Here is a 23,275-nt window from a genome sequence, read left to right on the forward strand (position 1 = left end):
AGTATTTTGCACCAATACCAGTCTTGTGTCGTGCAGGAAGAACAGCTGGACCTGGTGTCCTTGGGCCTATCGGTGCAGGAGGAAGACTCGCCACTGGTCTTCTTGGAGCAGGTGCATTTGTTCCGAGAGAGGGTGGAGGAGTGTTTACAAACCCCTCTGCCCTCTGTGATAAACCTCTCTGTCACGCCGCGAGCAGCAGAGCACCTTCAGCAGCACTGGCCCGCTGTGACCATCGGGAGGCTGGAGGAGGCTCCTGTTCCTAAACTCTGCTGCTGCTCCAGACGTTGCTGTCCGGAGGCAGGAGACGATCGGCCAAACCGAGACACGTGGGGCGAGCTGCAGCCCACTGCGTCGGCCGTGCTGCTGGGGCTGCTGCTGCTGCTGCTGCTGCTGTGGGCGAACCCGGTCGGAGGGGCGTCGCTCGGCTTCTCCCTGCTGTCCCGGCTCAGTCAGGTCGTCCACGGCCTCAGCAGCGAACTCACCACATCTGTCTGGGACATGGCAGCGTCGGCGTACACGACGGTGGAGGCGGCTGTAGGAGGATGGAGCTCACAGCTCTCTTCAGCGGGGGATACGGTCTTTCAGCAGCTGGCTGTCTTATTTGAAACTCTGACGTCCCGCTAAAAGAAGCCAAAGCAGAGTCCTGAACTTTTATGTAGAAGCTAATTAACTCTCAAAACTGTGAAGATCTGATTTTGCTCTCAGCTTCACAATAGAGACTAAAACCATCATTGAATCTTCTTGTGTTACAGCAGATTCAATGGACCCCAACACATTTCAGCTGCTTCTCCTGGACTGAATGAGCTCTGCTTTGTTTTATTATTACTTCTCAGCATTTTAATCGACTCTTCTTGATCAAAAGATCTTATACAACTTAACTAAAACACATTTAGAGAAATAATACACTCACAATGGCCACATTTTAAATGATTAAACCATCACATATGCATGTGAGGGTTGGATTTTTAGCTTTAGTCTCACTTTAAAGATTCCTAGAAGTCATATGAAGGCCTGGGGAAGGCGTCGGATATGACTTGTTCATTTCCTTGCTTGAGAACTGCACAGATAACTTTTTAAAAACACTAAGTACTTTAAGTTTAGATAGCTGTAAGTCTTTATGTATTGAAATGTGTTATGAACAAGTGCTATGCTCCTCTTTGGAGGTGTGTTATTATGGATTACAATGATACTACCTTCATAAGCATTTATTGCATCAGACACTAATTGCAAAGTTTGGAAAGGCGGTTCATGTGGTGTCTCTTAAGTCACCTTTCCAATCAGCCTCGGTAGCTTTCCCGCTGTGTCAGAGCTCGAGACGTCAGCGCAGCCACACGTGTATCTCCTTACACAAGACTGTTTACAGTGACTGGAGCAGTATGTGAAATTTAGAGCCTGCTGAGTGGAACCAGACACACAGTGGACCCAACTTAAAGCCTTCACAGATCATGTTGCAGAGATGCGGAGGGGTTCTCTTACTGTGCCTTCAGCCATCATGCCTTTACCTCGGCCCACTTAATAGCTTTATGGTTAACTCCACCAGGACCAATATGTCTTCCTTAGGACACTGCCTTTTTTTTTTTTTTTTTCATAAATGGTGCACTGATTTACAGTCTGCTTTAAAAGTTGTTACAGCTTTTGCTTTACCAGCACTATTCTGCATCCCACAAATGTTACTTTATTTTACTCAGTTTAGCAGCACAGCTCTTTACTGAAACATCAGCTGCTTTCCTCAACATTACGTGATGCAACCTGGGATTTGACATGCTGCTGAAAAGAAATCTGAACAAATGGCATTTTGAAACAATGTCACACTCCTAATGAATGTTGTAGCATTTGTTCTTTTTATAAACTTTGGAATTACTGTATTTTAAACATGTAATAAAGTTTTTTGACTTTAGTTGTAGTAATGGTGTGGTGTTTTAGCATGTGCTAGTAGTGCAGTGAACTCAATTAGCTGATGCTCGATACATTTGTCTTTTCAGTGTGAAATGCACCATGTTAAAGCCGTCCAATGACTTCAGTTTGCACACATTAGACAGGCTGTGTGAGACTTTCATAAGTTGCGTGAAATATTTTGCACCATCCCTTAAGTTGATGAATGTCATTTTAGGAAGCTAAAAATTTTCTAAACCCAAAAATGATTAGCATGAGCAAAATTCTTACCAGAAACATTTATTTGTTCAGAAAATAATGAAGAGTAGCAGCATTTCATTCGAAGGACAGGATAAAAAAAAAATATTTACACTGTGTGGTAAAAGGAAAGTCAAACAGTAGAGATAGTCAAAGATTATATTTAGGTTTAAGCAGTGACGGCATCGTGCTCTCTAAAGACGATGGTCTTTGGGTTGATTCCCACACTCTTGGTGGTGTTGTGAGTTTTGTAGATGCCGATGAGACGATCAGCGATCTCGAACATGTTGTTCCTCAGAGAGATGATGATGAACTGGGCGTTCTTTGTTTGCTCCTGCACAGAGATAAGGGCGAGGTCAAAAATGACTATTCTGAAGAGACTTTATTTACAATTCTACACCACTGTAGTATTAAAACAAACTGTAAAAGAGTGAGAAATCATGAACTATGAACCTTTCAACATGCATCTGGTTTCTCTTTGTAAAACACAGCTTCATACTTACGTAAATGTAACAGGCCACAATGGAGACGTTCTTGAAATCAAGAGCAGCATCGATCTCATCCATGAAGTAGAGCGGTGTGGGTTTATAGTGGTGCAGAGCAAACACCAGAGCCAAGGAGCTGAGCGTCTTCTCTCCTCCTGACAGGTTAAAGATCTTTTTCCAGCTCTTTTTTGGAGGACGGACACTAGAAAAACAACAGAAAATAGATGCTCAAATACAAGGACAGGATTCAGTTGCTCAGTGTTTACATTTTTCAATAACAAAAATATTATTTAATGCGGAGTTTGCATGTTCTCCCCGTGCAGCGTGGGTTCTCTCCGGGTTCTCTGGCTTCTTACCACAAGGTCCAAAAACATGTTGAGGTTAACTGGTGAATGTAAATTGTCTGTAGGTGTGAATGTGAGTGTGCTTGTTTGTCTGTCTCTAAGTGTAGCCCTGTGATAAACTGGTGATCTGTCCAGGCTGTCCCCTGCCTTCACCCTAAGTCAGCTGGGATAGACTCCAGCCCCCCACGACCCTAGTGAGGATTAAGTGGTGTATAGATGATGGATTTTCTTTTTCTTTGCTGTACTGACAACGCAGTGAACCATAACCCCAAAAATAAATACATACAAAAACAACTATTTTTAGTGGAATAAACCTTTTGTGTAGTGGTAGTTCCCACAGGAATCGACAGAATGTGCTTGAAGTGATTTGAGTTCCTTTTCCCTCGTCTCTCACCTGAACATGATGCCCTCAGAGAACGGGTCCAAACTGTCCACAAGTTCCAGCTCTGCATCACCACCCTGTGTAAGCATCTGGTAGTTTTCCTTCAGCTTGTTTGTGATCATGTTGAATCCTGTCATGAACTCATTGAGGCGCTGTTTGCGCAGGTCCTCGTAGCCACGTTTGAATTTGTCCCTCTCAGTAGTGATCTCGTCCAGCTGGGCCACACGCTGCAGGTACAGCTCCTCCTAAAACACAAACACAGTCAGTCACTGGAATCGTGTCTTAAACATGGATCCTTTTAATCAATTCTTAACAGGTTTCCTTAAATATTTTCCCACCATTCTTCCTTTTCACTGTTTAGCTAAAAGGTTTAAACTCAAATCACGATTGTAATTCTACCTCTTGCTGTTTGCTGCAACCTAAAGACATACTGATGTTTCAAGTCAACAAAAAGGATGCGACACTATATGGAAAATAAAAAAATATTCTGCACAAACTACAAACAGACTGAATGTGACGCTACAGTTTGTTGTGTGATAATGTACGAAATGTTGTGGTAAAATAATAACTGCATTTCCAGACACATTCTATTGGCCAAATGAAAACATTTGCACAATCAAAGCTGAGCTCAGCTGAAAAGTCTGACGTGAAGGAAACAGACTGAGACAAACGTCACTCTGAACCAGAAAACTCACTTCAATTTGAACATCTGACAGTCTTCAATAGAAGTGAATGAGAAATGCCGTCAATAATCTTTGACTGGAAACATCATGTGACCGTTTCTTGAGCCCAATTAATGACAAAATGTATAAAGCTCTGCTAAGGTTACACAGCAGGATGTCTGATCATATTTGTGCGTACCTTCTTCTTGTACTCAGCAATGGCCCCGAGGTTGGGCTTCATCTGAGCACACTTGGTCTCCAACGTGATCATCTTGTTGATGATGACGTTGGGATTTGAGATTTCCTCAAGTTCAGCTGGAGTAAGAACAGGAAGCTCCTCTGCTGGCTTGTCCTCAATGGTATGAAGGGACAGCTTGGTGGCCTGTAGAATATAAGTAGTAATGGTTGTCAAAGACAAATCAGTCAATGAGAGGCAAAGCTGTTAATACAACCTCTTTCATATTCGAGACAAAATAAAACCAAAAGATCTAGACTAACTTTTTACATTTACCAGAAATACTAACATTTTCATAGAACACTTTACAAATCAAAGTTAGAAAGTGATACAGACATTGCGCAAAACTAAAGTCAAACATGTAGAGCAGTGCGAAAGAGACAAAAACCATATTAGAAATTAGAAAATGATCACCTTTATATTGTTTTGTGTTGGAATTGAGGAAGAGAAGCAAAGTGTTTTTCCGCTAGATCATTTTTGTCACATAGTTTTGTGAGTGTGCCATTACCAGCACAACCTACAGCGACAAATAAAGCCCACAGTGGTCTTTAACTCACTCACACACACACACACGCCCTTCCTCACACACCTCTTTCTGCCAGTGTTTGATCTTGTTGTTGTGCTCTGTGATGGTGGTCTCGATCTGCTCGATGCGGAGCCGGACGCTCAGAGACTCCTCCTGCAGTGCGTGCTCCTGCTGCTGCAGCACCTTTATCTCCTTCAGCACCCCCTGATACTGCTCCTGCACCTCGGGCAGCGCAGCCTGGAGGACAAGAAAAAACACCAGTGCTCCTTTTGGTATTTCCTTCAAATTCCTTTAGAGGCAGGACTATTGTCATGGAAATTTTTCTATCAAATAAGCTATTGACTGTGTTACAGATGATTCCCCACGATTCATTTTTCTCCCTAAAAAGCAAAATGGCAAATTCATTGAAGTTAGTTTTATTTTGGCAAACTGTAGGTCAATGTATAGCACACAGTATGAAATGTAAACATTAGCTTACACGCTCAAGTGTAAGGTGTAGGTTCAAACTGGAAACTCCACCATGATTAAAATAAACTAAAAAAAAGAAGTCTCATTATTTAGCTCAGAAATGTAAGTCCTAAAGAAATCCAAGTTTCTATCAAACCCCTCAAAAACAACAAGCCAGGTCTTTCTATTTAACAAAGTGCAACTCAGACATGGTGGATATTTCACAAGCACAAAGCGGCTAAAGCAACTCCGCTCTCTTGTGCAATTGTGCTCTGACTTGAATAGTAGCTACTAATTCTATGAAAGTATTGCTGAATTCACTGCACAGCTTTTGTCTTTAACTTCTGTGTAAAGTGAGTTTGTCAGACGACATCGCGGTTATAGAATCTGGATTTTAGCAGCAGTTTGGTTAACATGTCGTCCTCATGAGCCACATTTCATTTTGTATTTCAAACTCATTTCATTGTCTGACAACAAAAAAAACAGCAAAATATGTAAATCAGAACAGCAAACAGCTGTAAAGTGCCTCCAGCCCAAGTAGCACCTGTGTGTTTCTGATCAGGTACTCGTGCATTGTGCTGCGGTCTGCCAACAAAACTCTGCAGTGTACAAACCACCTTTTCGTTCTGTGACAATGTGAAGGACTCTGACACTCCTAACGCTTTAGAAATGTCAGAAGCAGCAGTCCAACTAAGTTATATGTAAAAGTTTCCAAACTGTACCACTCAATCAATCAATCAATCAATCTTTATTTATAAAGCGCTTTTCATACTAAATATAATTCAAAGTGCTTTACAGATTAAATGGGAGCTGACCAATCACTGGAGGCAAAAAAACAACAAAACAAATATACCCTGGTAGTTAAAAATAAAGTTGTATAGGCAGTTTAACATCAATGCCATAGATTATGCTAACTAATTACAGCAGCTCTATTCTATTTAGACATCTAAAAAAAAATATCACTTGCTTTGCTCATTTTTTTCGTACACGTGCAAAGCAGGCCAGCAGTGCCTTTGAAACACCTCGGTGAATTGTACATAGAAGTTGCTTTGATTAAAAAAGTTAAGAAACACATTTCAAAAACAGAATATTTGGACAGTGTATTCTTCACTCCTCTGTAGAACTTTCCCTTTTCTTTTTGCATTACAAGGTGCACAGCGTTAGCATTCAACATTTCAAGAAGACCAGGTTTACTGCTGTCAGGAGTGTCCTCTGGGAGCAGCTTTGGGATAAAGTGGTAGAAAATGCTGCCCAGATAAAAAAAGAGCCTTAGACATAAAGGGGATATAAAGTGCCAACCTCAGCCTCTTGACAATTTTTCATGACCTCCCCGGCCTCGTCTTCCAGTTTCTTCAGTTGTTCTGTGAGTTCTGCCATCGATTTCTCATTCTCCTCCAGCTCGCCCTGCACACGGGCCACACTCTCCTCACACTTTTTTAGGTTGCTAAGAGAGGACAGCAAAAGAAACAGACATTAGTCTTGGACGGAGCATTGGCAACTGATGATAAGAATTACTACTGATGTCAGGTTGAGTCTTGCGAAACAGAACTGCTATTGAGTAACTGCTGAAGAGCAACTATCTTGTCTATATGGTTATGCAGACCTCAGATCAGTCAATCAACATTCAGCATTGAGATGTAATGAGAAGCGAACCCATACTGTCATCCTGCCGGCACAGGCGGCTCACTGTAATGTGAGCAGCAGCTTCACTGCTCCATCTGTCTACACAGGATGCATTCAGGCACAGTACAGTGTAGGTCACCTACAATTTGGCAGCACTCAAAGCACAATTCACAACCAGTCTAGTCGTATACAGAAAATTATGCAAAACAGACTTGAAGCACAAGAACACGCTTCAGGTGAGTGCGTACATTGAATGTAAATAACTGCCTCAAAAAGGGTTTCATCCGCACCATTTCCTTCCTTATTAAAAGTTTGATAACAACACAGAAACAATCTTATTTCTTATTTCTGTTAGCAAAAATCTAATTTGTAAATTAGTTAAGGAACGGTGATGAAAGGAAAGAACTAAAACTTGGCACAGCACCTGTTTCCAGTATGATAAAACTCTAATCTTCTGGCATTTATTAACACTTGCACCATGTTCAAATTGGCAAATGTACATCCCAGGTGTTCTACCTGACATATTTTTATGGTTCAGTCAGGCACCCGTATGTGGGTAAAGTAGTGATTTGACACAGGTCATAAATACTACTTGTTAAACAAGACTAACAGTAATCCCTGCACTGCTGCACTGAGGCCGTCAATCACATTAATATGGCATGTCTGAGAAATCCTCCAACACAAACAGAAATACAGAGCAGTGACAACACTTGTGAAAAGAGGCATGCTGACATGTTTTGCGTGCGTTAAAAAGAGAATGTGGTTAGAAAGTTAGTTTGAATTTGAAAACAAAGATGGTTATAATATTGTGGTTAGATACTGCGCTTCTCAAGTGCAGCCACAACAGCTTGTGAAGTCAGTAACAGTGGTGGTAGGTTCATCTGTCTAACTAATGGCTTTCTGGCTTTCGGACATGCTTCAGTGTCTCACTTCATAAGTGCCACTGTGTTGTTATTCGGCTGGACAGCTTCTCAAGCCAAACAAACCACATTACATGCAGCCACCAGTGTCATTTTGCTACAGCAGACTGCCGGGCTGTTCTGCCCTCATGATACGTCTTAATGCTACTGAACACTAGATGCTTGTTTTAGTTGCCACTGATACAATAATGACTCGGTTAAAAATAATCAAAGTTTACAAAAAGTGAAAGAAGAGGAATTTAGTGAGTGTGTGAGTAACTTGAAGCTACTTAGATGTGCTGGTACTGATCCTTAACATCAAGTAATTATGTTAAGGAGGTCTTGATAAGTACTAGTGAAACTTCAAAGTATTAAACAGTTCATGTTGGCCAAAACTAAATGTTTGCTCTAAACAGTTTCTGTATAAAACAGAAAAATTCTGCATTCCTCAGTGCAGCTGTGAAGCAAAGACTGACTTAGTCAAGACCAAGAGCCACCTTTCAGAAATTCAGACAAAATTTACACAGTGCAGATTAGACAGTAATGTGGAAACAAATTTAAAATATAAATCAGTGGAGCTGCTATAGTTGGAAAAAAGTAGTACATGTTCATTCCATTTATTTTCTTTTTGTAAAATAAATATTCAAGGAAATTCAAATTTCGCTTTTCCTGTTTTAAAGATTTATGAATTTTAACCGTGTCACACTGCAGAGACACTGCTTAGGGTTCAGAGAGTTAACTTGTTTCCGTGTTAAACTATTGTACTCGTCTTGTGGACAGCTTTACACAATTAAAATGAATTCAACCAGACACATTACAAATTAAGTTGCAACTTATGGATTAGATTTTAGCCTAATTTAATCAGTAAAGGAAGGTGGAGCAGTTGATCCTTGTGACTTGAAGCCAACAATGCAAGCACATGTAATTACAGAGCGTAAACATGCAGTACTTCCTCACCGATCAGCTGTCTTTATTGCCACTTGAGCCTTGGTTATGGTGGAGGAGCACTCATCTAGCTCCTTGTTGACCTTGTCAAGCTTGTCCTGCTGAGCCTTCAGCTTGTGGCTATTGATGTCTACAATCAGGTTGTGGAGCCTTTTCACCTCATTTTCCACTTTCCCAGCCTTACTGGACGCTGCCTCATAGTCTGACAGAACAAGAGGAGGACAAAGGACAAAACACAGAGAGAGAAATAAGGCAGAATCATGTTTGTGTTGGCTAGTCAGCTTCCAATGTTATATAATCAGAAGGATTAAAAACATTTTCATGAATCTAACTCTCATGTGAACACAGACTGATTTAGAGATTAGAATAAAAAAAACAACAACAATAAATTAACATGAAAATTTGGACACATTACACAAAATCACACTATTATGTAAAGAATAACTTTGTTCATGAAGTACAATAAGTCTAGCATGAGAGTGAACATTAATATATTTAACAAAAATATTTATATTATTATTTACTATTTTATTTGTCTTTACTGTTTGAGAGGGAGGACTCTACCTTTTTTGAAGGCCTCCAGGCTCTTCTCCATCTGTTTCTGTTTGGCCTTGTCTGGGGCAGCTGCCAACACATTGGCTTCAAGTTCCTTGATCTGAAGTTTCAAGTGAGTCTCCTGGTCAGCTAGACTCTGAAGGAAGGAAAGAAGGAAAACACCCAGTCACATAAACTTGCAAAGAGCAAAAAGATTTTATCAGCTACAACTGTCACATTTTATGGTTGCCCATAAATACTACAGGTTATTATTTTGATTACAAATACACCCAAATGGGTGAGACAGAAACACATTGAATGAAATCTATGTACAGTCATGCTGTTGGCGTATTTTTCCAGGGTGTTCTTCATGTCTCGGAGCTGCGGCCGCAGACGCTGGACGTTCTCCTCCAGCTGCAATCTTTTCTCTTGGCAGCCCTGCAGCGCCGACACTTTCTCATTTAGCTTGCCCTCCATACGGTCGAGCTGCACATAAAAACACATAAAAATCATCATGTCTTGTACATTAAAGACTTGCTGAGATGATTATCTCATAGCAGGGTACATATTCATCCAGCATGTCACAATCACTTCTCGGGAACGAACATAATTTCAAGACAAAAAAAAAAAACAAAAAACAAAACAACTGAATTCCATCTTATAATTTGAGTCACTTCTATGACAAACTAGTTTTTACAAAAATCAAGACTAATATATATTTACATGAACACTTAATCTGCTCTTTGAATTCTGACATTGCATTGCAGGGTGCTTAGATAGTATACCTATTTGTTTTAGTGTTAATGTATAAGAACTCTTATTTATGTCAATCTCTTCTCATGTTCCAACCACATTTGTGCACCATCTGGTTAAAATATTAAGGATCAAGGTATATTTGACATATTTTTCTCAGATTATGTTAAACAGTGTGGAAATTACTGAACATGCAACGTATTACGGCTTTGAAGTACAAGTTCTATTGAACCACTGCTGTTGCTGGCATTCATACTGATTACACTAACATGCCTTTTGCACACACGCATGTCACAGTAAATGTAGCTCTGCCTCGAATACATTTCAACTTTAAATCAAGCACACATTTCATTTCAAAGACAGAAATGATAAAATATTGCTTTGAATTTTAGGTCAGCTTGGACTATTTTTTCCACCAAGATATCTAATAAACACCAATCCTAACATTTGTATTTTGAACTCACCTCCACCTGAGAAACCTCAGTACCAATTGATGAGCCCATTCTACCCCTCAATACTCTTCCTCCTCCAGTCATGGTTCCTGTGAAATGCACAACACACCACAGGGAGATTAGAAAAACAGAATTAAATCAAACTTAAATTAAAATCATCACTGAGAGCCAAAAGCATATGAGCTAGGGAATAAAAACAAAACAACATAGGCCAGCTCGACAGAAAAGCTAGATCACCCACCAGCCATCTCAATTATCTGGCCCTTCAGGGTGACCACTCTCCAGCGCCTGTCTTTCTGGAAGGCCATCCTTGTGGCCTGCTCCATGTCTTGGGCCACCAGGGTGTCTCTTAAGGCGAAGTAGAAAGCTGGGCGCACACTGTCATCTTTCACCCGCACCATGTCAAAGAGACGAGGGCAGTTCTCCGGAGTGCGAATGGGAGCCATGTTCCTCTCCCACACCTTCATCTGTGCACAGGAAGTGAAGAGAAATGAGAAGGAGCAGCAAAATACAGAGACATGAAACATGAATGCCCAACAAGATTTAAAAGATTTGGTCCAGCTCTGGAGTAAGTATTAGAGTATAGCATACATGATATTTCACAGTAAGGCTAAAATAAAAAAAATATTTTAAAAAGCCTTTAAGATTCAAAATAATCAGTTAAATACTTTTGACTGAGCATTCGAAAAGTAGCCATCTTTACCTTATCAAGTCCGATGAAAGTGGCAACCCCGATGTTCTGTTCTTTGAGGAATGTGACGCATTTCTGAGCTGTGTCAATGGTATCCACCACGATGTTGTCCAGAGCACCACAGCTAGAGGAAATGGCCACATCGTACTTCTCATCTATGGCTCCGAGGTCTCCCTACAAGCACAGAAACACTTTAACAATCCAGCCACTATAGGCTTTTGTTTTTTGTTTCGCACAATGAATTCTTAAAAGTCAAATAAAACATGAAGTTGATGTTAATCAACAACGAGACTCAAGCTGGTTTAGTTGACCATAAATGAAAGTGCTGCTGTGTAATCCTGGCTAATATTAATTAATAACAGCTTTTACCAGTCTTCCAAAGATGCCAGGGATTCTGCCACTCTTCTTCTGGTGCATGAGGGCGTCCAAAACTTTTCCTCGACTGCGATTGGAGGACAGGGAGCTCTTGGCTTCATCCACCTTCTGTCTTAATTCCCTCACCACTTCCCTTGTCTCGTTATCCATCTTCATCAGCTGTTCTAGCTCTCCCTCGTCCTGCACAAAAAAAATTATAATTATATTTACCCATGTAAATGCTCTTTCAACAAAATGTGATTTAAACAATATTGATCTTTGGCTTTACCTTCTTGAGCTCTTTTTCTTTCTGGGGTATTTTGACTTCCAGGTCTTTGATGGTGGTGCGGCGATCCCGCAGTGTGTCAGAGGTTGTCTGAAGCGTCTGCTTGGCCGTGTTGAGCTGTGTCAGAGCTGTGTTGTGGCGGCTGAGGTAGATGTCAAGCTCTGACTGAGCGAGGTCCATACGAGAGCGGGTCTCGTTCACAGCTTTACTGAGCTCCATGAGCTCTTTCTCTTTTTTCTGGAGAATACAAGAGGAGATGTTGGATTGGAAAACAAAGAGATCAGGTTTTATGAAAACAATGCAAAAAAAGCTACTATCTGAATTTAAACTAAGCATTCAGCAAAACAATGCAAAGATGCATACACACACCTCTTTATCCTGTTGCAAACCGCTGGTCTCCTCCTTCAGACTCTCCATCACATCCTTAAGTTTTTCCTCTTCCTTCACCTTCTGCTTCTCCAGGTCTTCCTTGCGAGCTGTTGCCTCAGAGATGGCCTTCTCACTGCTGGCTGGTATACCGCGCACTTCCTCCAGCTGAAAGATGAGCCAGACCAGAGAATGTACAAAAACACAGTAGATGTGTCAAACTCTGGATTCTAAGCAACTATGGCTACATGTAGCTAGGTTCAACTTGAGGACACAATTCATTAATTTACACTCCTAGCAACCATGAAGCGACAGCTCCTTACTTTTTAAATTGGATGATAATGTAAAGAGATCAGTAAAGGCTTTGGGAGACAAGAGGTGTTAAAGGTGTAAAATAAGTCTTTTGCCAGTGACAGTTACAAAAAACTGTGCTACGCATTCACAAGCCGGCCAAAACACACAACTGTAATCAACTATAAACATACATTTAGAACTGAGCAAGCCCTGGTTAAGACTGGCACAACAATCTGCCGCTTGGCAGGGCTGAAACAAGGCAAGGAGTGGTGTGTGTATATAGTCTATGTTTTGTAGGGTTAACTGCGGGTGAAATGTGAATGTGGCTGCTGGGAGTGTTACACAAGCCAGGCCATAGTTGACTACCACACAGCAGAACACTGCTCCCCAGAGGTCTGCCTGCCTCTGCCCAGCTCCCCCTCTGACCAAGATGTTTCCAGAGCACAGCCATTGTAGGTGGAGTAGATAGGGTTTTAGAGCAGAGAGGGAAATGTGAAGATATACCTACAGTTTACAGGAGAACTCCAGGTTTGTGTAAAAAAAAAGTCTGTCACTACGTGTGCAAGCTAGAGAAACATTAGTGTAAGAGACAGGAGGACCATTAATAGTGAATCAGAGCACATGCACACCATCAACTTGGGTGTTACTTCACAGCCCCCTAGTGGCTATTTTAGGGCAGATAGCCTTCATGCCATGAAACGTGATTTACAATTTTATATAGGGTTTGAATTTTTTTTGGAGACAATGTCAGCTCATTTAGAAGAAATACAATGATTTATCTTCACCCCAAAGAAGCGATACACAAAACATTAAGGCAAGAACCCAGCACACTTTGACACAGCCTTATTTTTCAGTCACACAAGGCCTAATATCTAAAACCAATCAGCAGAAATACTCACTACTTTTGTAGGAGAGGAAATCTCACTGTTCTAAATTTTGCTTTGTGTGTCTATAGCTATATTGCATAATGTTATCAGCTACACTTCTGGTAAACAACTCCTACAGCAGCCAGGATTTTTGCTTAAAACAAATTATGATTAATATATAGTTTTCTTGATCTTTTATTTTTTTCCCCCCCACACACATCATTATCCTTAAAACCTAAAAAATGCTTCATTTTTACACAAAAACCAAAACAAACAAACCAACTGACCCAGCAGCAGGCTAGGTTCATTTTTAATTTCTTTATAATTTGCGATTGTAGGGTGCAGTGGAAAATAACTCTAAATTTAAAGGTAGTCAGTATAAAATGAAGCAAAGTTTAAAAAAAAAAACAAAAAAAAAAACAGAAAAAAACAAAAAACTCGACCAGTACTGACAACTGTAAAAAAAATAAAAAAGAGTCCTCGAAAAGTGATGGATGCTTTGGGAGAAAAACTGAAGTGACCCTCAAATGAAGAAATATTTAAAACCAAACTTAAAGTGTAATTTCTGCAATTCATTTCTCGCTTACAAGCAAGTCGCTGTAAAGCCTTGACAAATTTCTTTTCCTACAGACTTCAAAACAGCAGCCCTTGTGTTTTCAATAAGCAACAGAAAGTGTATTTTTAGCGCCCATGTTTCTTTCTTGGCCACAGCACAAAACAAACAGAGTAACACAGAGGGTAGTGCCACTGGTGACTTAGTGCAATATTGCATTTGTGAATGGATATTTACTGTAACTTCATTAAAAGACCTGGAATTGTGCTGTCCTGACAGATCATGTGACTGTGTAGCTCTGAACTCTGAGAATGCCCACAGTGATAATGTCAGTGTGACACAGTCGAACTACTGCAGAGTAGACAACAGTAGTAATGAGTAAAATTAAGTCATTGAACAGCGTATAATAATGGAAGCAATTGAAAGGTCAACACACCTTTTCTTTGTCTTTTTCCAGCTGCTTCTGCAATTTCTTGTTCTTGCTCTTGGAGTGTTTAATCTTCTCACGTGCTTCAACATCCTGCAGATCCAGCTGGGTGAACTTCTCCTTCTGGGTCTCAATGTACTTGTTGAGCTTATTTTGTTTCCTGGTGGAGAAACAGCATTTTTACGAGGCACATTCAAGCCAATCATGGAAGAATCTACTGAAATATTAGATAAACTATGATAATCTGAAAATATACAAAACAATATATAAATAACAAAGAATAACAGGCTCATTTTCTATAACACAGCAAAGTCTTCATATTAAAGCTCATCCAGTTTCTACACATTGTCTTTAAAAGACATTTTGTTAGCTTTCAGAATTATCTAAGGTCATAAAAGCCAAACAAATATGAACTGTTGGCATCGAAAGCAATGTGAAGTTCATATCTTCTGTTATGCAAACAAACAACTATTTTTAAATAATTTGTGTACTTTATTTTTTTAAACTTTCGTTACTTCCGCAAATTTTCACACCTGAAACTAGATTTTTTTTTACTCTAAACAACAATGTTAGGCAAGACAACAACCATAAAATCATATAATATGCAGAAAAGTCAGTAACATTCAAGCATGTTACATTAGGTAAAAGGAGGGAAGAGGTGGAATAATATCGATTTTTTTCAATGCCTTACTTCTCCACATTCTTGAGCTCCTGGTTCATTTTCTCCATCTCCTGCGATATCTTTGCATTTTTCTCTGTGAGTTCCTTGGTATCATCCAGGATGTTTTGCTTTTCCTGCTCTTTATCCACCACACGTTTCTGCAGATCATGACTAATGGCAAAGAGATAAAGAAGAAAAAAAAACAGAGAGAGAGGAGAAATCTTAATAATTAAAACATCAAATAAAGGCCTATAAGGTTTGACAGCAGAGAAGCATTCCATTGTGTGCTTGTGAAGGTGTAAAAACTTTTTTTTTCTTATCTATGCTACTGTTGGGTTTACATTTTTGTTTTTATTGGTTAATTTTTCATGTACAGACCAGAGAGATGGGACTGGTATACTCACACATAGTACTGGTAGAGCTGGCTCTTGTGTTTGAAGATGTCATTCTCTAAGGTGAGAAACTCTACAGCTTTGTTCTTTTCTCCCTCCAAAGCATTCTTCTCCTTTTCCACTAGCTTCACTCGGTTTAGCTGTGACAGGGAAAATATTGCAGTATTTAATATCAGGTGGCAAAGCTTATGTTACATTGAACAGTTGCAAGAAAGTAATATAAAACAGAAAAACAAAATAAAATAAAAAAAAACAAATTGAACATACTAATATTGCACAATCTTCAGAACTAGGTTTTCCATTAAAACCCATGAATTATATTTAGTGAGATAAGTAGCCACTTATCTTACATATATCACATTTACATACCTATAACTATGTATTATTCACAGCTCAGACCTTTGCACCAAAAACCTACAAAAAGCACTAAAGAATGTATCTACAATCTAGTATATAAGTACACAAAAAGAAGTCAGGATAAAGACAGAAAAGTTGGTCAGCTAAACACTGTGAGCAGATAGTGTCTGAGTGTTGTCACCTTCTCTCCTCTCTGCTCATTGAGTATCTCAATGCGGCGAGCCAAAGTTTGGATCGGCTCCTTGAGACGGCAAGAGCCAATAATGTCCTCCAGGTACTCCAGCATGCCCTCATCATGCTCTGTCTGACCTTTAGGCTTCATCATGGCAATCTGCTCCACCTCACCCTAGGTGCAATCCAGAACAACACATTGGCAAAGACATGCATGCACTAACTCACAGAAAGCAAAGACAAAAGTTATAGTAGGACAATAACTGTCAGAATTTGTAATACAAAAACAAAAAAACAAGTCAACAGCTTTTAACTATTAAGATATGTGGCAAACTAAAGGCATAGCTCTAAACTTGAAAGAGTACTGGTCTATTGCAAACACACACACACAACTTTCCAGATACACTTTGAACTAAAGTTGTGTACCACACATTAATTTATATAAGTTCCCACTGAGAACAGATTTTACCACTTAGAGAAACTTCAAAAAAAAAAAAAAAAAGTGGACTCAAAATTATTGAAGTACTCATTAAAAAAAAAATACAATCTGTTAAAACATACAAATTCTTTAGTCACATATGGCAAACATGTTTTGGAACACTACGAAATATCAATGCTAAAATAAAACAGGATCACCTCATCACCTCCCCCACAAAAATCACTACCCAACAAAATTATGTGCTAAAATTATAATTTTCTCATTTAAAGTGATTTAAAAACAAGCGCTGTTGATACCATGCAAATGTTGACTTCTTGTAATTATACTGCAGTTGATTTTCTAAATACTACTTGGCATCAAGTTAGGAACAACTCTGCAGTGTAATTATATTTGTCTGAACATATGCTCATTTTTATTTATTTCAAAGAGGCTGGCTAGGAATAACAACATTACTAGGTATGAAATTTCCAGTTAAACAAATTAAATGCAGTTGTGATAAAAAACAAACTAAGTCTCAAATTAGATTTCATTTATGTGTAGGGAAAAAGGGCAGCCCATATATTGCTTTTATGTATGAAAGAAAGAAGAAGCCAGTAAAGGAAGGGGGGGGAGAAGAAAAAAAAATCCCACGTCATCCTCTGCTCTGACCAGTGCACAAAATAGACAGCTTCCCCTTTGCCAGAGGCCTGGAAAAGTGACCTTGGAGAACAAGCCCAAGTCTCTTCCCATAGTCATGCAGCCATGTCATACACAGAAACATCCAGAGAGAGTGAAAATGGACATGCCCACACATAAACACAAAAAAACGTCAAGCAGGGCAGATCTAAGTGTTCGTCTGAAACTATCAATTTTTTATTTTATTTTTTTAAGTAATAAAATAAAATTAAAAACTGGATCAGCAATGATTTAATCAGCCATGTTGCTCTGCTCTGACGTAAGTCATTATCCAATATGCCTTGAGTTAATCAGTAATAATGGGTAGGTCACACATAATAAGATGAAGTAGGAGTGTAACTAGTGAGCTGGTTCAGACTCAGGAAAACATAATGCTAAAGCAAAAACTCTTTAAAAAAATCTAAGAATATAAAAAATGCTTTAAAAATATTCAGGAATGCATAACATTCACGGCAAAGGCAAAAAAAAATGAAAAGGAAAAAAAAAAGAATAAAAAACAAGTAACTGATATCAAACTCATGGCAATGGAGGGTGTTTGATCCCGCCACACTGAAGCAGCACTGCTAATATTGGGGTTGGGTTCTATTCTCACACGCCAATATTTACGTGCTGCTAAAGCGTGGCAGGTACATGGGAAAGGGAGGGGAAGGGAGGTCCAACCTGTCCCCACTGGTGGGTGAGCCTCAGCAAAAATAACCTCCACTACAAATTGTGAGTGAGCTGTACAACTACAGCCACTCACATGCAGATCCATGTATGGGCAAAACTGCATCTTTTCCTTAAAATTCTAAAGCAGCAAATAATGGTTCGCACCTTTTCCACATTGTTTCAAACCATGATGCGCTGCTATAGCAGTCTAAGGGCTGGCAGAGGGCACATCCTCTCCTTAGCAATTCCAGTGCAACAGGTTATTCCCACAGACAGGCATGGTTTAAAAGTAAATATGAAACATTTGACTCAAAGAGGACTGGGAAATGGGCAGAGAACGAGGAGCAGGAAATCTCGGACAGAATGGGATGGTCACAGCAGGGATAAAAAAGCAGAGTTAGAAGTGGAAGAGGAAATTACATAAAAAATTTACAATTACCTGTAAGATCAGAAATCTGTTGTGGTCCAGGTCAATACCATGGCTTCGGAGTAAAGCCCCCACTTCTTTGAATGTGGCTTTCTTGCCATTGATATGGTAGGCTGAGGAATTGTCTTTGTTGGCAGTCCTGGAAACATAGAACTTGCTGTTGGGGATGACTTCGTAGTCATCTCCTTCCTGGCTCAGAGAGGTGGGGGGGAGGGGCAGAAGAAACAGAGCAGCTCAGAACAGAACAGTTCAGGAGAGATTCAAACAGCCCTACACATCATACTATAATACCTAATCCACCGAGGGTGGTTAGAGACAAACACACCACATTAAAAACTGTTAAATAAAAGGCTTGTTTAAAAAGCACACAACAGATCCAGGCCAGTCAGAGTAACAAGTACATAAACCCTATGCATACTGAAGTGTAATCTACCACATTTACAGAATTTAAGAAACCTGTCAGATAAAATGATGGCATTATAAAAATAACACAAAAAAAGATTTTGGCTGTACCTTTATTAATTTTAGAGTATGTCTCTTTGTTTAAGTTGTGTACACCATGTCTGATTTTTTTTTTCAGTTCAGAAGTTTCAGAAATAGGGTCTGTAAAGCTGTCAGAGTACACATAATGTTGCCATTAGTTTAACAATTTGATTTTAATTGACTTTGAACTAATGAAGCAAACAGAAAGGCTGAGATATATTCAACAGTAGTCAAAGCAAAACTTACTCACACCCCATGTGGCAGATCAGTAATAGAATCATGTTTAATTCTTTTAACTACAGTTGACTCACTTTTCAAAGCAATTTGTCATCTAATGCAACAAACTGAATTTGTCTCATATTACAAACACCCAATTTCTTAACTTTTAACAGCACAGTCAAATAAATGTAGCCTACTCATTAAACGGCCCATTTAAAAAAAGAAAAAAAAAAGAAGAAAAAAAAAAGAGGGATCAGTTCTAGAACGATATGAATTGCTATGGCATGTGTGGGTGTAAGTTGTAACTTTCATGACTGATTTCAGTCTGCATTTAGTCACTGATTCGATAACTTTGCAGCAATATTATCGCATGAGGACTGAAGAAAAAATATATTTAAAATTAAAGAAAAGAAAGTGTAGTGTCTAACTGTGTGACAGATATATACATATATATATACCTTATCAATAATCTTTTGAAAATGCACCTCCACAGTACAGCTTTGCACATCTTTGTGTTTATCAGAGCTGTGAATCAGCACTGAGAGCTTTTTCGATCTGATCTTTTGAGCTCTGTATCCAAACACAAAGAGCATTGAATCTATCACATTGGACTTCCCACTTCCATTTGGACCAATGATGCAGGAAAAGCGCTGAGAGAAGGGGAAGAGACAGAATAAAAAAATAGATATAAATCAAACATAGAAAAAATACACAGCACTCATATATAAATACTGTAAATGTATTAACATTAAAAGTATTTCATTACAGCACAGTAAGATTGCAACAGTGAATGAATTCCATATGGGTGTAGTTAAGATTTATTTTTATACATATGTATTTGCAGAGCAAGAAGGAGAGCAGGAAAAGGTGAAAAGACAAAGTTTAAAGAAAATCATAATTTAAGGAAAACCTGAGCATACCACCAGATCACTACCCCTTATAAAATACACTCACTAAATCAAAATGGAGGAGTGTGACTTTTTCCACTTTGATTTTTTTTTCTTCAAATCAATAAATATTATAACCTAGTATCACTAATAATTTTGTACAGTTTAGAGTCTTCCAATACAAAAGGCAAGATGTATGCAGATGCATATATGAAATTAAAGACAAATAAAAAAAAAAAAGATTGAGATACACCACAAGTGATGGCAAAACTGTGATCCCAACCCCACACATTAACAAAGTATTTCCCAGGCAGGGATTACATTTGTAACCATGTTTGGTCGTACCTTGTGAAATGGCCCCAGAATCTGCTCGCCTGCGTACGATTTAAAGTTGCGATTAACTAAATGTGTTATCATCAGGCGAGGAGCGCCCGGTTCATTGGTCATTGCTGGGGGCGGGGGTGGAGGGATGCTACCGAGAATCTCCTCCAAACTTCGATTATCAGCCGCCTCGGCAGCTTCCCCGTGAGACGGATCTGTGGCACACACACACACACACACAAAAAAGTCCAACTTTTTTTTTTATTTCTCTGTGCGAGTCGTTTCAGGTGGGGGACAGTGCGTGGGGGAGGGGTAGAGAAGCACAAAAACAAACAAACAAAACACAGGCAGCAAGTTACAACAGCAGTCAAACAACGACTCCCGAGAAAGTTGACAGGCGTTATTTTTCTTTGTTCTGAAAACAAGAGCCAACGCTAAAAAACAGAAAGAGACCATGGCCGCTTATGAACGAGCCCACATTATGATACAAACGCTCTCCACGAGAAGCGTTGATACGCGAAAGTAGATGCGCCACATTCATTTCGTCGATGATAAATAACTAAAGTGCACATTTCGATCATCAACGTCACATTTTCACTCATGCTCAACTGTGGTCAAAGCACAGACAGAGAAAATCTTGTTTTGTGATAATAAAGTATCACGTAAAAAACGATAATGTTGCCATCACACCAAGCCACAACGACCTGTCCAAAATCTATTGTGCTCACATAAGCATAAACAAGCAAACGAGTCGATTGTTTGTAAATTAAATTCCTGCAGCCAGACATCCAGTGAAGCATTTCAACATATTATAACGAATACAAACATCAGCCACTGCCTATGTACATCCTAAGCTTCGCATGCAAATTATTTAATATCAAGTTATAAGAATAAAGTCAAAAGCCGTTTTGATCTACAACACAAAACACTTCACTATTCGAAATAAATTACCTCGTTTGATGAGAAGATCCGGGAAAGAAGTGCATTCGACGATATCAAAATCATCTCAAAAATCATTTTATTGATGACTGGCACTTTAGAAAAAAATATATCAGCCATTCTAAGTACGTATTGAGATTCCAGCAAGAAAAAAAAAGCTTTACAGCTGTGCCAATTGGCCACTACCAATACAGCAGTACACGCAAAGCCATTGACTGAACAACTTATTTAGATTCACAGACACCAAAACACCCTTTGTTACTTGCCAGTTGTCGGCGGTGCCTCCTCTTGGCCATTGGAGTTGGTTTCTTGAGGGGGTACATCCAGCTCGTCTTCGGAGTCATCCCGAGGCTGCGACCCTTTCCCTCTTGGCTTGGCGGAGGCAGTTGAGCTCTTTGCAGTTTTAGATGGCATGATTTGAAATCTGAAGGGGTCATTGGTAAAAAAAAAAAAAAAAAGAAGAAGGAATATCCATGAGTGGTTTTTGTGCCTGTCAATCTCTCAACTCCACTTTTAGTCGGTCACACGCAGCAACTCTGTCAGGCTTTAATCATTACCACAATCACATCTCACTGCCGCCCTTCATAATGTTAATCGGTATATTTTTCCATATGGTAATATGGTTGTTACAACAATAGATACGTTATAACATGGATTGCAGTGTATGAGCCTGTGACACGATCAACGTGATTTATTAAAGAAGAGTCGGCCTGAAAACGTTAGATGAGATAGCAGCGATCCGGCTGCTAATCTGCGTGATAATGGTAGAGAACCAGATACTAATTTAGCACTAAACTGAAATAACCGTAAAAAAATTAATGTACGCACCCTGTGACAGACTCATTTTTGGAACCACCTGCATCTAAAGTAGGCGTTTTATTTAACGCCTCACGAAGTTGGACGGCTAAAAACGTTTGCAATGTTGAGAAAACAGGAAAATAAGTTTAACGTCACGTCAAGTGAAAAACACAATTCAGTTAGTATGCAAATAGCCTAAATTCGCTCCCCATAGGTCTTAGCCTAGCCCATGTTACACGAGCACTAGTGAATAAACGCAGCAAAACAGGCTGTAGTCGGTGGTAAAGACGCGACGTACTAAATCGATCGAGGTCTCAAACTGACACTAATATTAACTTTCATCCCCGCAACTTTTCTGTTGGGGGCGGAGGTGTAGACGGGGCAGCCTAACTCGCTAGGTAATTGGTAAGCACATTCAAAAAATCCAGTGGAACTTAACAGTAACACTGGACTAACTTTGGAAATACACGTTCCTTTGCCAAATAAGCAACTTGGCAATGCTAGCTTGGCCACCGGATAAAAACACGTAGCGCTAACTTTGCCACGCTATTTTTGCCTTGCTAATGTTACCGTTAAGTTAGCCGCTGTCGCTAACCATCTAATGTCAAATATCGCTAGCATAAATGCTAACTTGGACTAGTTGCGAACCCATAAACGCAGCACTGTAGGGTTAACTGTACTTAGAAATAACGCTGGTGTCATTCTAAAATGATGGGAGCGCCTATCGTCGGCTAAAGCTAAAGTACTTGAACAAAGATATTACAACTTAAAGTTCAGCAGCCATCCACAACATCAACATTAGCTTGGTTAATCGGAAAAGTTTCACGTTACTGTTAGGACTGTGTCGACAAATTTTGCGTGAAATGTAATAAAAGGCAAAAAAGTCTAATTTTGCTACGTAGTCTATGTCACACCAGTGTGTACGTTTTCCATCGCAGCTAAGGTTAAATCTCAAGTTAAGGTGTTCTTAATGCAAAATTCTGGTTTGGAAGTAACATTGCGCACTGCAGCAAATAGACGGAACCCAGTCATTACTCTCCGCTAAAATGTCTCTATGTACCTTCCACAGTAACGCACAGTCTGCTAAGAATCTTCCTTTCTGACCCAAGTCGTGATTTCGGAAAAAAGAATTCGTCGATCCAAAATTCGGCAAATAAAATCCACAAAACTCAGCCCCGTGTCATTCCGAGTCGCTCTCCTGCTTGAAAACTCTATCTTGTAAATGGCGCCTAAACTGTGCTGTCGAACCAAATTCGTTAAAAACTGACGCAAGGCACCATGGAACGTTCAAAGGGCAAGGGAAAAAAACACGAAATTCAAAAAAGGGGACGAAGCCAACTCCGCCTCACTCCAAACACACGATATTCGCATGACAAAAATGGTTAGAAGAAAAACCGAACAACGTCACATTACTTTTCCTACATGATATTTTATATTATTTAAGATTATTGTCAGTTTCAAAGCCTAATGTTGTTTCTACGTGTTCAAACGGTTGCTTGGATACAGTAAAACGGAGTCCCGCCCCGATGAATCGTTTTATTCTTCAGGGAATATTGTTCGATGTATCAGCGATTAATGTTAGCGTACCTTGATTTTAACAAGTC

The 23,275-nt window shown here is 39.5% G+C and overlaps 2 protein-coding genes across 4 annotated transcripts in view; one reads left to right on the top strand and one right to left on the bottom strand.

Annotated features, from left to right (window-relative positions):
* The window catches only part of trim59 (tripartite motif containing 59), a 6,301-nt gene extending 4,404 nt beyond the window's left edge, over nucleotides 1-1,897 (top strand). Inside the window, exon 5 of the mRNA XM_008298515.1 lies at nucleotides 37-1,897. Within this exon, the coding sequence (XP_008296737.1) occupies nucleotides 37-624 (588 nt within the window). The 3' untranslated portion in view covers nucleotides 625-1,897. The remainder of the gene's footprint in view (nucleotides 1-36) is intronic.
* A 259-nt stretch (nucleotides 1,898-2,156) lies between these two features.
* smc4 (structural maintenance of chromosomes 4) lies at nucleotides 2,157-22,892 on the bottom strand. 3 transcript variants are annotated; one of them, XM_008298517.1, is made up of 24 exons: nucleotides 22,732-22,892; nucleotides 21,140-21,297; nucleotides 19,959-20,149; nucleotides 19,185-19,376; nucleotides 18,037-18,213; nucleotides 15,846-16,010; nucleotides 15,320-15,447; nucleotides 14,946-15,086; nucleotides 14,264-14,414; nucleotides 12,118-12,282; nucleotides 11,752-11,985; nucleotides 11,478-11,663; nucleotides 11,121-11,282; nucleotides 10,659-10,884; nucleotides 10,430-10,506; nucleotides 9,546-9,698; nucleotides 9,243-9,369; nucleotides 8,691-8,880; nucleotides 6,511-6,655; nucleotides 4,828-5,001; nucleotides 4,203-4,385; nucleotides 3,354-3,586; nucleotides 2,634-2,817; nucleotides 2,157-2,464 (listed from the first exon to the last, which is right to left on the bottom strand). In XM_008298517.1, the coding sequence occupies exons 2-24, from the start codon at nucleotides 21,285-21,287 to the stop codon at nucleotides 2,300-2,302; spliced, it is 3,897 nt and encodes a 1,298-aa protein (XP_008296739.1). In that variant the 5' UTR covers nucleotides 21,288-21,297; nucleotides 22,732-22,892; the 3' UTR covers nucleotides 2,157-2,299. The 3 variants fall into 3 exon arrangements, with proteins under 3 accessions (XP_008296739.1, XP_008296740.1, XP_008296741.1); XM_008298518.1 differs by lacking the exon at nucleotides 22,732-22,892 and adding an exon at nucleotides 21,702-22,035; XM_008298519.1 differs by lacking the exons at nucleotides 21,140-21,297; nucleotides 22,732-22,892 and adding an exon at nucleotides 20,886-21,107.
* Between the last annotated feature and the right edge of the window lie 383 nt (nucleotides 22,893-23,275).

Source organism: Stegastes partitus, unplaced genomic scaffold, assembly GCF_000690725.1.
Source record: "Stegastes partitus isolate 25-593 unplaced genomic scaffold, Stegastes_partitus-1.0.2 Scaffold1323, whole genome shotgun sequence".
Taxonomy (NCBI): domain Eukaryota; kingdom Metazoa; phylum Chordata; class Actinopteri; family Pomacentridae; genus Stegastes; species Stegastes partitus.